Source organism: Battus philenor, unplaced genomic scaffold (assembly GCF_028537555.1).
Source record: "Battus philenor isolate CCGP_79_NKW_IND1 unplaced genomic scaffold, ilBatPhil1.0.hap1 SCAF_16, whole genome shotgun sequence".
NCBI classification, from domain to species: Eukaryota; Metazoa; Arthropoda; class Insecta; order Lepidoptera; family Papilionidae; genus Battus; species Battus philenor.
The window spans coordinates 9,670,125-9,686,274 of record NW_027181678.1 but is presented as its reverse complement, the minus strand read 5'-3'; the positions used below and the strand labels follow the sequence as shown (position 1 = coordinate 9,686,274).

General features: G+C 31.7%; 2 protein-coding genes across 2 annotated transcripts; both read right to left on the bottom strand.

Annotated features, from left to right (window-relative positions):
• Positions 1 to 1,344: 1,344 nt before the first annotated feature.
• LOC137919531 (uncharacterized) lies at positions 1,345 to 4,859 on the bottom strand. The gene is made up of 5 exons (XM_068762623.1): positions 4,788 to 4,859; positions 3,917 to 4,118; positions 3,260 to 3,338; positions 1,757 to 1,958; positions 1,345 to 1,407 (listed from the first exon to the last, which is right to left on the bottom strand). The coding sequence occupies exons 1-5, from the start codon at positions 4,857 to 4,859 to the stop codon at positions 1,345 to 1,347; spliced, it is 618 nt and encodes a 205-aa protein (XP_068618724.1).
• A 126-nt stretch (positions 4,860 to 4,985) lies between these two features.
• LOC137919282 (MAPK regulated corepressor interacting protein 2) lies at positions 4,986 to 11,938 on the bottom strand. The gene is made up of 5 exons (XM_068762312.1): positions 11,813 to 11,938; positions 11,641 to 11,725; positions 11,304 to 11,413; positions 8,605 to 8,661; positions 4,986 to 7,586 (listed from the first exon to the last, which is right to left on the bottom strand). Exons 1-5 carry the CDS (start codon positions 11,862 to 11,864, stop codon positions 7,444 to 7,446), a joined length of 447 nt encoding a protein of 148 aa, XP_068618413.1. The 5' UTR covers positions 11,865 to 11,938; the 3' UTR covers positions 4,986 to 7,443.
• Positions 11,939 to 16,150: the final 4,212 nt, after the last annotated feature.

The following is a 16,150-nucleotide window of genomic DNA, read 5'->3' as shown; positions in this document are numbered from 1 at the left end:
AAAGTATCTAATAGGAACCCAATGTTCCGGAAATGCCTTCAATTTCCGCTTTCAAATGTAGGTTCTCCAGAAAAAGTGAATTGCACTTTCGTATCTAAAAATTTCAAAGAAAAATTAGGAAGTAAACGTTTTCTTTTAGTTTCCAAAATATAATGAGAGTCAAAGATGAAGATCGTTAAAACAAGAAAAAATGTGTCAAATAAAACCCAGATTCGTAAATTAAAACAATGAGTAATTGTACAAATATGTCATTTAAACTGTATAGTGATACCGAAACTGCTATACCACGCCTAAGGCGCACGGCGAGACGGGGGGCATCAGCTTCTTCGTTAGTAGCGGCGGTGTTTGTGTTCTTTTTTATTAGCCTCTACCTCCTTTTCTAAGGCGCGGTACTGCAGTTTCGTTATCATATTTTTATTTATTTTCGTCCCTTTCATTTGCTATACTTGACTTCGTAAGGTTTTATCTTGGAAGTATTCCCACGGTTTAAACTTTTAATGCCTAAGTGACGGCGGATTCGTGTAGTTGATCTGTGAATTATTTTACTTTACCTCCGAGACAAGTAAACTTGTATCTACTTCTTGTGTAGGCTCCGTGGTATCATACAGCGAGTCACCTAAGCCTAGACTTAGACCAGTTTGTTCCACTTCATCGGTTACTTCTTGTATCACTCGCTTCATGGCTTCGATTCGTTCTTCATACCATTGTTTCTAGAAACAATGCAAGTCGCTGATATAACATTGGTGCAGACATGGTCAAACATTTTTAGTCTATTGACAATTTATTCCGTCAAGGATCAAGGCTACACGACGGAGATTGCGGGAGCAAAATAATCAATATGTATTATTGATATAATTCGAAATTATACACTTCAGTGCCCTCAACACAAAAATAAAATATATAGTTATATAACTACAAGGAAATAACAAAATTTTACGTAAACCAAGATAATATCGGATTTACTACTACATAACCCTTTTATTTATAGTATATTGAGATAAGTTGAAGTAGCAATGGATAAGTCACACACATAGCGCTCATATCTAATGGCCGCTGGAACTTAAGGGTTCTTTTTTAGTTTCGGGGGGGAAATCTTCCGGACGTTTAAGATGCCCCGCCTTGGGGGGGAGGACAGGGGTATGTGGGATTCTTACCCACTATAACCCCCTGGGAATAGGGTTCTCGTCCAACGCAGCATAGGACGTCTATCCATAAGGTAGACAAAAAACCTTGTTCAGTTGGTCTAAAATCAGTACCAGGCCGCTTTGATCCGACCCTATGGGAAATTTATTTAGTAAGCTTATGACGAGCAGTGGACGTCAGTCCGCCTTTCAACACTTCTCCTCACAGGTAGCGGTGCTTATGCTCTTTTGTTTCACCCCCCTCCTCCTTTCCTAAGGCGCGGTACTCCGGTTTCGGTATCACATTTTTATTTTTATCTTTTATTTATTGTGAACGTAAGGTTTTATTTTGGAAGTAAACGCCTTCTGCTAGGAATAATAGAGTATAAAGTGTAAAAGCGTACCAATGGTTTGAAATAATAACTATAATATAATAATATGTATAATGTAGATTTTGTTTGTTTATTCCAAGCTACTTAAAACACAATTGGTTTACCATATTAGCAATAGCTACAGCGTGGCACTACAAAATCAAGTGTCATCGGTCTACCTTCATTGTTTGTAGATGCACAAATGTTTGAAGATTATTGGTTTATCTCATTTATTTTTATTTATAGATAATAATGTAAACGCACTTGGACTAGTTTCTTACGTCGCAGCGCTAGGTACCGAGCCCCGACGGAAAGCAGAGATTTGTGCGCTCGAACGAGTTGTGCGTGCGCAGCATTCGTCCTGTCTTGCAGTATCGCAATTGCCCTGTCGCGTTCAGTTAGGGCACCGCAACGCGCGTCGTACGCTTGCAACAGCGCTTCGTAACGCTTAGATAATTCTTCATATCTGTTCGATAGAAAAGACTTTAATACGAATTAAAAAAAACGATGCAGTTCATCATCATCTCAATCAAAGGACATTCACGGCTGGACATAGGTCTCTTCCATATATATTCAATAGGACCAGGTGGAAGCGTCTGTAGGGGCAATATTATGTCATCGCCAGCGGCGCATGGAAAAGGGAAATTCCACACAAATAAAATTGTTCACTTATGACGAAATAAATAATGGCAAAGTTCGGATGAATATACATACTTCTACTTCGGACTTCTTGTTAATACCTCGAGACCTACCGGCCCTAGGAAGAATCCTACCGGTCCTTTATTCAAGTTCTTCCGACAACTTATAAAGTCGGCTATCCAGCTTGTGTGAAAACCTTAAGGAATCACCTGTCATTTGTTCTGCGCGCTATGTAGCCATTTCGCTTCGGCCAATGTGGCCCGAAGTCAGTGATCATGTTTCAATGCCAAGTAGTTGGTAATAAGTATAACTGAGTGATTATAGTAGGCAAATCTGACATGTCAATCCTGGACTGTAATCATCAAGTTGGTATAGCAGCTAAATACATATCATGTATATCTTCTTCCAAATATACATCAATGTTTAGAAGAAGATATACATGGTATTTATCTAAGAATCTAATCTGAACGGAGAACTTTGTTGCGGCCTTAGATTTCAAAATTTGCAGGCTAAAATAGATCGGTCATATCTGTCGTACCGATGACGGTAGTGGATATTTTGGGAGGGGATGTCGCATATAGGAAGAATATGTGTAAGGAACCCTGTGTCTGAAAGAAGAAGGTAAGCAAGAACGCTAAAGCAACAGATAATGTGGAAAGCCTACACTCAGTAGTAGTTAGGTGTAAGCATATGATGCTGGAGAAATAAAAATAAATATTGAAATCAGATTGGTGTTTCATAAAGTGTCGTATGCTACTTATAGATTTCTAACAATCCTATGTGTCACGTTCAAATACTGTGAATACACGAATATACCAACCATAGACGTTCTAGACTAAAGGTTGGTATCTTTTGCATGAAGCTAAATACATATAAAAAAACACTAAAAAACTGTCTTCTGGATTGAAGTGTGGCCAATTCAGATGTATATACGTAGAACATTGTACAAACAGGAACGTGTTTTTTGATCAGCCGTTACTTTCTTGTACTTCACTTCTTTACACCATGTAATCTTTTCATTTATGGCGTCGTTAAGTATAGTCATTGCAATATTTGGGCATTGTTGTCACAGAAATGAAATGTAGACTACTTTTAGCAAGAGACCCATCACTTGTTCTAGACACTCACTGATACTGCAGACATACGATGCTCATGGTTGACCAGGATTCTGCTAAATCGACTTGACTTCTAGACCTTTTAGTGTTACCTTTAAATAAATATATAATATTTACATTTTTTTATCAGGATTTGTTTCTAATATAAGTTAATTTATAACATTTTTTTTGTAAAGCATGGCGCTTGTTTTTTTGTCATTTAAATATGATTTAATTTACATATCACCAGATCAGATTTGTCATCATAAAATATTATCATAATAATCATAAAATTACTATTTTGTTGGATCTTCATAATATATAAATGTCACCAACTGGTTAACTCGAGACGTAAACATCGCTTCTATAAAAAAGCTGTCTTTCTTGAGATAGTAGAATGAAGCATATAAAGTACTATTAATGGTTCGTTGCTACGTTGTACTCAAATGGAATAAAGATAAAGCAAGCGTGTACCGTCTTTCTAAGGTCAAAAAGCCAAGGTGACCTTCTATAAAGTCATTTAGTGCTACTATTTGACGCAAATGTTCTTTCGATAATTTTTTACTTCTGGAAATAGAAGTTTTCTGTACATTATATGAGATCCTATTGTAAAAGCGTGTACATTACCCGATCTAATATTTACGTATATGAAAAAGTGTAACAATTATAATTTACGTTTGTTTTTACTTACATGCATTTGAAACCTTCTCTTTACTCTCTGAAGGCTCACTTTCCCACCAATCGTTGGTGTGTGTATGCGAATGCGTAGACTTACACCGTAACAGTTGTTTCTCGTACTTGCCAGTTTTTTGCAGACATCGTTCCAAGCCGTTCAGTATGTTAAGCGCGTTGTGTATGCCGTTCAAAAAGTTTTTACGTCTTAAAATTTGGGTCTGTCATAACAGAGATAAAAAGAGTCTATTTTATGGAAGAGGATTCTTTTATAAATACATTGCAGAGTAACAAGAATTCAAACGTGAAGATGAAAAGTTCAAAGGTCATAAGATACAAGTCATCTCTGACCAATTCGGTGAAACTGTAGCTTGTAGCAATCCTAGTCAAGTCTTCCCAGAGGTTTAGACGGTCTGCCCCCTCGTATCCGCAAGTCTTCAAACGCCACTTTGATGTAAGCCAAGTAAAAAAAATCACCTCTAATAAACACCATTCGTTTGTCTGCTACACTTGAAGCTAAATCAATTGCACAACTTTTAACATGCACGCACTGACCGACGGCATGTCTTGAGCTTGAACAGAAAAATCGGCCTATTGACATATGAGTTGAATTTAAGAACGCCGCTGCAACAGGACACTAACATCGACACAATGTAAAAATTCTAATGCCGCACAAATGTCGGAACCTTTTATAACATTATTGCCGCGGGTATATAAGTAGTAGTCATGTAATTATGTCTTACCTTATGAAAAAGCCATGTGGCTTTAACAATCGTTTTATTTCAATTGGATTATGGAACCTTCTTTCTCTTGAAAACATTTATTTTTTATCACTAAGTTGCGTATTTTATGACCTCTGTACAATATAGCCTATACATTTATTTGCTTACCGAATCGTCATTCATTTTTGCAATTTTTGTAGATTTAGGCAAATGATCTTCCATCACAACATACCGTTCCATTGTAATTTGCTGTAGCGCTGAAAATATTTATACAACGTATGACACTTAATTTGACACTCGAAAATGCAATAGTAATTTTTTTTTAAAAAGACGTGAAAGGAAAAAGGTTAAATAAAACTTATTGTAAACATTGTCAGATGGTTTATTTAACTACAACAAAAAGCATAACTTTTAACAACTAAATCAGTCTAAAAATATCTACCTCCCACAATTTCACTACTCGCTGAACCATTCCTCCATCTAAAAGGATACAAACTATAGCCTATGATCTTTTAATTTTTTTCGACCTTATAAAAAATACATTAAACTGTTTGGCTGAATAACCTTAAAAACATATTTGTCTTTTAATTGCAAATCAAAACTAGCCTGTAATTACTTGATTTTCATTGCTGCTGATTATAAATAGTGACAATTGATTATTTATTTTAGGCGAAATACTTCATCTGCTAAGGCATACTTGTGACGACGTATACAATGGAACAAAACCAATATTCCATAGATTTATATACAAAGCGATCTAACGTTATGGAAGACTTTAGTTACTCTCCAGGCATCAAAAGCTTTTTAAAATAATGCTCATCAACCAATTTCCTAACAACAATCACAAAGAAAATTAAACTTTGTATAAAGCTAACAATTAATATTCATCGTAAATACTGGCAATAACAACAATAAACATCTGTTAAAATGCGGTAAAACCGTTTTATCAACTTGCTATTGTATTAGGAACGAAATGTTTACCGCTTAAAAAATATTCCAACAAAAATAAGGCAGCCTTTGTATTGCTTCGTGACCTATATGTAAATTTAACAAGTGCACCATTACCTAAATACTTATTAACAACTTTTATATATCCAAAATGTATAAATCCAAAACATTAATCGTTAGATACAACCTATTGTTTATACTATAGTAACAGTGTATGTGAACACTTCCTGTAAAAGAAACAACTCTTTTCCATTTAAAAAAAATAAAAAACTAAAAGTATTTGATAATTTAAAAGTTGCATCGCAATACATTTTTAGAAACATATTTATGCTCGAGTCAGTTTTATGTCGATTGAAATGTGTGGAATTTTGGATTCATTTACATGGACGATATTATAATGTACACGTGAAAAATTTGTAAAATTCATTTAAAACAGCATATGTTGAGTTTCTGAAAGGCTTATCAGTAGACCAGCTTTCCGAGCCGACGGCAGCTTACTACATATACTATTAAAATAATCGACGATTCAAAAGCGCATCTAAATGTTTACTTGAATAAAGATATTTCGAATTGAATTGATTAAGTATTCTTCCTTTAAAATTTCACATAATTATTGGATAAATAAGTGTAAAGATTCAAATACAGAATTGTTTTAATATAAGACTAAAAATCCTTAAAATCTAACGATTAACATCTTTGACTTAAAAATTGTATCTTAAAACATTTACCTGATTTATAAAAGACGTAATTTCGTATTTTTAAACCTTCTCATGAAATTAATGTACAAGATTATGTAAATTTTGCATTGGATTTTTACAATAAGGCTTATCACATCTTTAAATACAATTTCTTCAGTTCTGTATCATTTAACAATTAGCATCATCATGTGATTTCATTGGCGCTTTAAGAAATAGATTCAAATATCAATACAGCGATTATAAACAATTGTAACTTCTATCCTCAACAAATTTTTGTCGTTCCAATTTTATCTCGGACCAATATGTAAAATGTAAAAGTATTTTAACCAGTTAATGCTATTGACGTATGCATATTTAATATCAATAAATAACGATAGATAGGCACTTCATGAGTCATTTTAATGCAAGCACTGCGGTAATGGAAAAGTTCATAATTGTAATTATTGCACAATAAATGAAAATAAAATTCAATTTAAAACAATAAATAACTGCATGGTTATTAACATTATTGAATGGTGTATATATAAGATTGTATAAAATTTGGCAATTTATAGTAGTTTTACCAATTCTTTGGTATTATTCCATATCTTTGTTTGCCACTAATATCATATTTTACAAATAAAATATAATTGTGATAAAATTCTTATAAATAAAAACCTTTAGGACAGTTACCAAAAAAATAATAATAATTAAAAACAATCTTAAAGAATATTGGTTCGCTGCAAACCTGCATGCAAGTGATATTGAATGTTGGAAATTTATTTCTTAAGTTACAAGGTGTATTCTACTGAGATCCACAATCAACTGAAGGTTACTAAATTTAGGACAAAAACGGTAAACCATCATTAAATCTATAGCTATAGCCTATGACCTAATTTGTAAATACTGCATTACTCTTAATTATTTTTAATATAACATAATATAGCTGCGAGCTCAGCGGAGACACAGCTGCAATAAGGACTTACAATTTATCTTGAGAGATGTCTCGAGATATTCCTCTTATTAATTACGCGGCTCGAAACAATGACAACAGATCATAAATCGTTGACAGCAAAAATGGCATCATAAAAATATCTATCGTGTAAAATTTTTATAAAATTTAGTAAACTGCAATTGATTGTGACTTACGCTACCGTAAAATTTTATGTTCCCAATCATAGAGGCATGTTGAGCGACACTCAAAGGGAGCTGGTGATGTTCTGGAACAATCTTTTGCCCCACCATGTCTCCAGGTCGAAAGGCTTAAAGTCGTGGAGTATTGCACTTGGTGCCTCGTCCTGGTAGTAAAGGTTCTCTGGAGCCGGAGACGAACTTCCTGACCCTAAAATATTTATATTTAAATATTAGGTGACATCAAGAAAAACGCAAATCAAAGAACACACAAAGTATCTTCTTTTTAAAGAGGAATTATTTCAATTTTATATGAATGTTATATGGTATTATAATACCTATTAAAAATATATACTACTAAAACACCACTAAAACTTACTATTTTTTTTTTAAATAATTCATTGAAAATTGTCTAGCGAGTATTTAGATTATTTTTGTGCAAACAAGAAACTGAATTCATTTATGGCATCTTTTATAACAAGATTTTAACATTTATTATTTTGAAACATGAATTTGCATTTATTCAAGTATTTTGTATCTGTCTTTCATTTTATTTAACCTGCCTAACACCAACAGTGTAGTTTGGCTAGGTATAAACTGAGAAGTAAATTCGTCAAGCCTATTAGGCAATTATTCATAAAATGTGACAGACACGCCACATTACTAGACACACATTATAATACATTACTAGTTTCTAATATTTAATATTTTGGGCACAAGCACTTTTAATCTCTCAAACGCCGTTGTCGTCTTTTCAGTCCATACATGCCCACTGGAAGGTATAGGTCTTCTCCAAAGATATCTATGGGGGATATATCATAATCGCCAGGCTACCACTACTCCCACTCTCATCTCTACAACATTAATTCAATAACATGACAGTTTAAAGATTTTTATCATTACAATTTGTGAATAGTGAAAATGTTATAATATAATAAATGAATCCTGAGAAAAATTCTGGATTGAAGGAGACATCTTCTCAACATTACATGGATCCACTGTTCAGGTGCCAGGCCCATTGTGTTGTTGGGATATTGGTAGAGTATGGATTATCTAACCAAATTTAAATGATTTTACCAATGCAGATTTCAATGTCATACCTCTCAGTTTTATTTTTCGGAGTCAATGAATTTCTCCATGTGTTAATCAATAAAACTTGTAATGTTCTTTGAATATGCCACCTATACATTAAATTAAATTATAAATTATAAAACGAAAATAATAATTACCAATTGTGCTTGTAGGTGTCGAAGGTTCACTGTCTCCACTGGCTGTTTGTGTCCAAGCTGAAAAAATCAGTAAATAAAATTTTATTTAAATTTTAATTTTAAGACAATTTGTATATTATTATAAACATAATTTTAAACGATGAATAAGTGGCAACTTTTTATTAAATTAAAATTATACCTACACTTTTTAACTTTTTTTTAAAGTAATCATGTAACATTCTAAAACTTCAAGACAGCAGTATTAAAGGCATAATTAAGTGTCAAGATTATATTTAAATATGACCTTAAAAATTTGTTTGTGTGCATATAATTTCAGATAAATTATATTGTTGGAAAAGTGTAGCAATTGTGTAAATTTATCCATTTTAAAGATAAAGCAACATAAATTACAAGAAACTTCTTCAGTTCCATTTAAAAAAATATGCAAATCAATTGAATTAGTGAATGAAATCAATAAATTCAGAACCACTAAACATATTCTGAGTATATTATGAAGTAAAAAAAAAATTAGTCCATTGTCTTATAGCTCTTTGGAAGTATATAATTAAATTCCTATGTTAAAGGCAAGTGTTCTAATGCATTGTCAATTATTTGGTTAGACAAATTTCTAATTTGCTGTTGTTAACTTTATAAGAATAAGCCTCTTAAAATAGCTATAATGTAATATATGGAATAAAGGATTATTTTTCAAACAATTGTTTTATTATTCATATATCATGCAACTCTACAGAGTTTCATATAAAATTGTTTTTATTTTTCATTTTCATATATATATATATATATATATATATATTTATATATATATACTATATGAGAAATGGTCTCAGTTTGTGATTAGAGCATATATCAAATACAATGTGGTTTCAGAGAAGCTTCTTATATTCTACCAACAGCATAAAATTCCTCAGAGATGCATATGCTCCAGGGGTTCAATTGACAAATCTCTCTTTACTGTTGGTGTGTTATTATTTATATCACAATAAGCCTTACAACATTTATCCAGTGTCAATAACCACTTAAAATGTCAAATAAGTGTTTGACTTTTATTTGTATAGTTATCACCTTTTATTTTTGATCACAGTTCACTCATAGAAAAATAAGATTATGTTACTATTCATATTAGTTAAATGGCTAAAGTATATCTAATGCGAATCTAACAAGATCACAAAGATATTTAGGCAGTACTATTATAATATGCAGTGTAAAACAAACTTCTGCTAAAACACAAAAGAATCAATATGTACTTATGCGATATGTTACCTATACAACATTGTTGTGATGAAGCAATTATTAATATTTAAACTTAACAATGAAAGTAACATTGTTGTGCAATAACCTTGAATTAATACCACTGCATACAATATAAAGAGACTGAATAACTTTTAACAATTCTTCATACATTTCTTACATAAGTTAGGTTAAGTATGATATAATGCATTCCTTATGAAGAGTTCCCAGCTAGAGATTATGAATTATATGGGCACAAGGTTCTCAAGTGGAGACCACCTGTCGCTAGATATGGTGTTCGTGAGCCTCCTACAAAGTGGACCAAATATATAGCCAAGGTCGCAGGAAGTCACTGGATATGGGCCACACAAGACCAGTCATCATCGCAATCTTTGGGTAAAGCCTATGCCATTAAGTGAGCATCAATTTGGTGATAAGAGGATGTTGGCCATGAAATTATGGATGGCACTCCAATGTGTTGTTAATAAATAAACTAACAAAAGGTACCATTTAAGAAGTCTTTACTAAAACAAAACCTATAACATAATAATAATCAAAGTCACCTCATTCACATATGCACATATATTTATCTGTGTCATTCATCCATTTAAAATCTAAAATTTTCTCGATAAGTGCTTATGTTATAAGCCAACAGATGAAGTAAATATAAATATGCAACTAAATATACTGTGTCATATATGCAAATAAATGCTCAAAGAAAAAAACTTTAGTTAATTTCTGATGTATAATATAGGAATCATTTAAATTTTGTTTTGGTAGAGCCAGGAGTCTAAAATAGTATATGAATGCTAATGTAAGGAAGTTTTAAACTTGCTATGGTTTGTCTACCCCCAGCACTGTCCATGGCAAGTCTCTCTACATTGTGATGGACCCAACATCTACATGGTGAATACATGGAATTCTTATAAATTACATTTATTTGCTTGTAACTTAATAAAATTATCATTTACACAGTTGTAATGGTTTTCAAATTAACTGTTTAAATAAATACTGTACACAGTTCACAAAAAGCTAACAAACCACCTATCTAATGATAATGAATTTAATTACCCTTCATCTTTAAAGTGACTGCATAATATTAATGTGAAATGTCATTATGAATTATTGCAACATTCAGGCATATCAATATTTGTTTAATAAATTGTCAATACAGATCATCTTTATGATTTTTCATACATAAATAATACACTTTTAAATAATTTAACAATTTATGTATAAAATACATAAAATATATGAGTATAATACTATGCAAATATCTTTTTAGCCAAAAGATGCCCACTGCCATGAATAGGCCTCACCAAAAGATCTTATCAGAGTCAAATTGTTAATTAGAAATTAGCATTATTAGTAAAGTATGCTCTTACCACACTAAATTGTTTATGTGAGTTTTGTATTTGAATTAAAATTAAATGTTACAATATCTATTTTTTATTTGTTAAAATTTTACTTACTTTCACTTATATACCTAATGATTTCTTCATGCTGTGGTGTAATAACATGGTGCTGTATTCTTTGATGCACTGTCTTTTTACCATTAGAATGAAATACTGGTTTAGGCATGCTGCAAAAAAATATGTGTGTTCAGTAAAAATATAATTCATAATTATATTAATTTAAACTTGCATATAGTAAAATTATTATAAGTTTAGTATCATATGTAGATGTCCACTATATGCAAATTAAATGTAGTTATCACTATTCGATAGCCCACAGGGAGGTTATGTAAAGGCTGTGATGAAATATAATTTAACTGGGTATATTGCATCATACGTAATGAATATTACTTACCTTATAATTTCTCCATTGTCCGAATCTGATGATTTTCTGTTATAATCTTTGCGGCTATCTAGTCTTTCTAAATTTTGGGATAAACCTGTGAACCGAAATTTAAAATTCATTGATAGATCACGAGTTACCGGGACTGCCTATTATTGTTTTAAATAAATTACAGTATAATTACCTCTTCGAGTTTTTGCTACTATTTTGCTGGGACCTTTGGAGACTGTATACATTTTAGAATTTTACACAATTTAACAAAAAATAATTATATTTCACTCGATTAGTACCTTTAACTAAATGTCAATGTTGCCAGTAACAACTGATAACAAAATACGCACTGACATTAGACTTTATAATGTAAAGACAAGAATTATGAACTTTTTGCCATTCTTATAATATACAACTGTTGTTTAAGAAGGTTTTTATTTTATGTTGTAAGTTATAATTGATATTTTTAAATAAAAGTTACTTTTTACCTATAACGATGCTAGTGAATTTTTATAGTCAAATAAAATACTACATAATTTTAAAATATTAAACACACTGTAAGACCATGTATTTTAAATACTATATAAAAAATTGTGAATGTATACGATGCGAAAGTGATAAGATTATTTGAAAATATTGTCAAACATCCAATTACTTTTTGACATGAGGAAAAAAAAAGGTTAATAAGTTTTTGTAAATTTAATACCGTAATTTAGAAAAGGGCCAAAAAGTAAAAATCAAAACCCCCTAAATGTAATTAAAATGTAATCGTCAACGACCAAAAGTATACATTATTAGTTGTCCATTATTTGACAAATTATTGTAAATGACATCACATTAAAGTCGCAAATTCTAAGTTAGTCGAATTATATAATCAAGTATTAAAAATCGCATGTAAAAGGTTATGCGGAAACAACGTGTACTTAATTTATACGTAGTTGTATTATTTCATAAATCAATTTTAATTAACAACTTAGATTTAAAACAACTATTAAAAAACTATAGCAGCGTAGGACGTCTACCGATAAGGTGGACCGCTTCAAACGGGCTCTATTGAATATGAATGGAAAGATCTATGGCCAGCGGTTGCTTACTTACGGCTAACCATATTGGCAGTGGCGTACCTAGGGGGGGGCGGTGGGTGCGGTCCGCACCGGGCGGCACTTACCTTGGGGCGGCATTTTTTAAATTTACTAGTTGTAAAAAGCAACTTTTTCATTTCAAATTTATTTTCTTTCTTGAATAATAAATGATTATTATAAGTTTAATATTTGATTTATATAAATTATGATTAACTTTATGATTTCGAATATTATTCCTCGGTGTATATAAATGCATTTTAGTGTAAATTTTGGATTCTAATTCAAGAACAAGATAATAATTTTATTTTATTGTATTCATTTAAATTCGTTGAATTCGTAAAAGGATCTTTACGACTTTGTTCGGCAATTTTTCCTAACTAAAATTTTTTGATGTCAGTTTATAAATGTCATTTCTTTTGAAAAGTTTGTATGATTACTTTGAAGTGATATATCAATATTTTATTAAATCAAAAACCACTATTTGATTGACATATAATAGAAAAGGCGGCAAACTGGAGATCGCCCCGGGCGGCAAAAGTTCTAGGTACGCCACTGCATATTGGTAACGATCTTAACGAAAAATCTAATAAAAATTTGGTAGACTTCTAAAAGAAATTAGTTCCATAAATTATGTGGTCTTTAAAAGTGACTAAGAAACTCATCGTTACTTAAACTCTCTGTAAATTAATTTTACTTTCACAATATCACGGCAAGGTATATTAAGTTTGCTTCGTAAGTGTTTAAAATGTCTGTAACATTACGTCATAATGGATTTACTCTATAAGAGCAGGGCTTTCTCATTATTGTTATTGATATGAAGCAAAATTTACGAGATAAAAAATAATAATATAGAAACCATAGAGTAGCAATGATTTACTTACTGTTTACAAACTTTGCTATTTTAGTTAAACTATAAGACGCGATTTAAAAAAATCAATATATATATATATATATATATATATATATATATATATATATAGTTATTGATTTGATAAGTCCAACGGGTAGGTGATTGTTCACGTAATCTTTTACCGTTTCCTTAAGACAAGTAGTATGTCGAAGTTACATAGTTGTTTGCGGACGATGTGGCAAAGTAACTTAAGGCTTGTTGGTAGCATTCATTCACTCCGATCATACACTCACCGTAGTCATACAAACTCGCGATCAGTTCCACCAAGTGCTTTCATGTACTCCCATTTGTACGTCCATGTGTATTCAAATTTCTTGAAAAATTTTCAATAAAGGTTCCCATGTAACACAGTGAAATGTTTTCAATTGGAATATTAAGCTCATAAACATTGGCTAGTGGTGTGGCCTTTAAGGAAACCAGCTTTCCCGTCTGATATTTGTTAATTGAGATATGATTTTTGGCTAGTTATTGATGTACACCATATCTACTAGTTTTCGTTAAACCCTTTTCGTGCTTATTAAGAATTAGGAACGAGTCATAGAAAACTTCGGGCCATATAATTGTCCTAAAAAGCTGTTAGAATAGATACATTACGAATTTAATTGATGTATCTTCTTAAATTCTTTTTAGCTAGTACATTGTATCTTCAGGACGATTTGCTAATTTTTAGTTTTTTTTTAAGAGCTGATAACCCAGAAGTTTGTTTAGCCACTTCTCCCCAACAATATATATTTTGCTAGAAGATTTCTCTAACTACTTCTACGACGTAAATATTGCACTTTTGCTGATAACGGCTTATATTAAGAGAATCGACTTTGGCTAACAATATAATGGTTTTTATTTTTCTTAATTGCCTGCTATGTTTCGTGAAATATAAATATCTTTTTGAGTATCAGTTCTAATTTGTGTCTATTTATAATTTTAAATACAGTTTTCATGAAAAGGTTTGTTTAGTGTTTCCTCTTCGCCGTCTGCACAGAACATGATGGATTAATGCTCTGAACGGCCTTCTGTGAGGACTTTGTCGTCCGGGCTTTCACTTCCCATCCTGTTTGTCGACCTATACCTTCAAAGGGATTTGGTAACTCAATCTTGGTTGTAGGTTACCGTCTAGTCTATATGCAAGAAAACCTCAAGAGGACCTACATTTTTTCGACGTAACACAATTTTTTTAGTTGCATTATCAGTTAAACATTTCAAATATTAATTCTTTTTATTGAGACACAATTAAATTGTATTTGAGTTATACATAAACACGTCATCGATAAATTAAAAGTAATCAAGAAGGCCTTAAAACGTTTTTCATGTTTTTATTATGATTAAAGTATTTTACAATAATATGTTTAATAAGGAAACATTAATATACTTTTAAAATCAAAGAAAACAAAGGAAATCGTTTATCGCTTTTTCGTAAGGGGTCTTTATCCACTTGACTTTGAGTGACAAAGGTTGTTTGTAATACCGATGTTGATACTTTCTAAATGTTACTAAACTACATCATATGTATAAACAATATAAACATATTATTTGATGTATAAAGGATGTAGGCAATATAAACAGAAATACAAAATTAATTATTTATGGTGCTTTTTATTCTAATGAAATACGTTATGCTTGTAAAAACTATTAAAAGCATAGGTGGCCGCAATGAATTCTTTGGTGACTAGGTTTGCATCAGGTTGGTAATAAGTTTAACTGCTTTTGGTCAATTCCATTTCGGGGAGTGTGCACGGAATGCATACTTATTCCTTCTCTTGACACTGGTTATTTGTTAAATTATTTCTTTCTTCTTACTTGTTTTTGGCAGATAAATCTTGACCATGAAAGTTGATCCTTCACTTCGATTCCTCGAAGATTCCTGGACAATCGTCATTTTGCCTGCGTGGCTTTAAAAACAACACAGACAAAATAATAAAATTTAAAACAAACAAAAAATTGACTCAAATTGTAAAACTAGGAATAAAGTGTTATATAAAAATGAATTATAAAAATATTTTATGAGTAATGTGAAATTGTGATCAGTGAATGTAAACGAGAGCAGAAAGAATGCTAATGAGGAAAGATAAAACATATGCAGGACAAAAGGAAGGCATAAATTGAATTGAAGATATTGTGAAGGAAGGACGGAGTATGTGAATAAAAATTAAAAAGTCTGAAAAACTCATTTGTACTGTCCCACACATGGTAACGGAAGGAGAGGTCCCAAAAACAGGACCATAAAAAAACATTGAACTCTTGGAAAATCATGATGTTAGTGCAGTATTAAGTCCATGATATTTGTGTTTTGTGATGTGAATGATGAAGTGTTCTTGCAGTAATTAACTTCGAGAGCTCGCTCCTCCTTGATTCAGATCGATACGTTAGTTTTTTCAGCGAATAGGCCGTAAAGCTTTCAAATAGCCTAGGCAGATTTTCTATGCAGTGAATGGACGCGAAGTGCCCTGAAGAGACACCTCAGTTTGGGCTGTCACTACACGTTTACAATTTTTGCACTTTCTACGCGTAACCGAGACTGATGAACCACCGCCCGATCTTGATA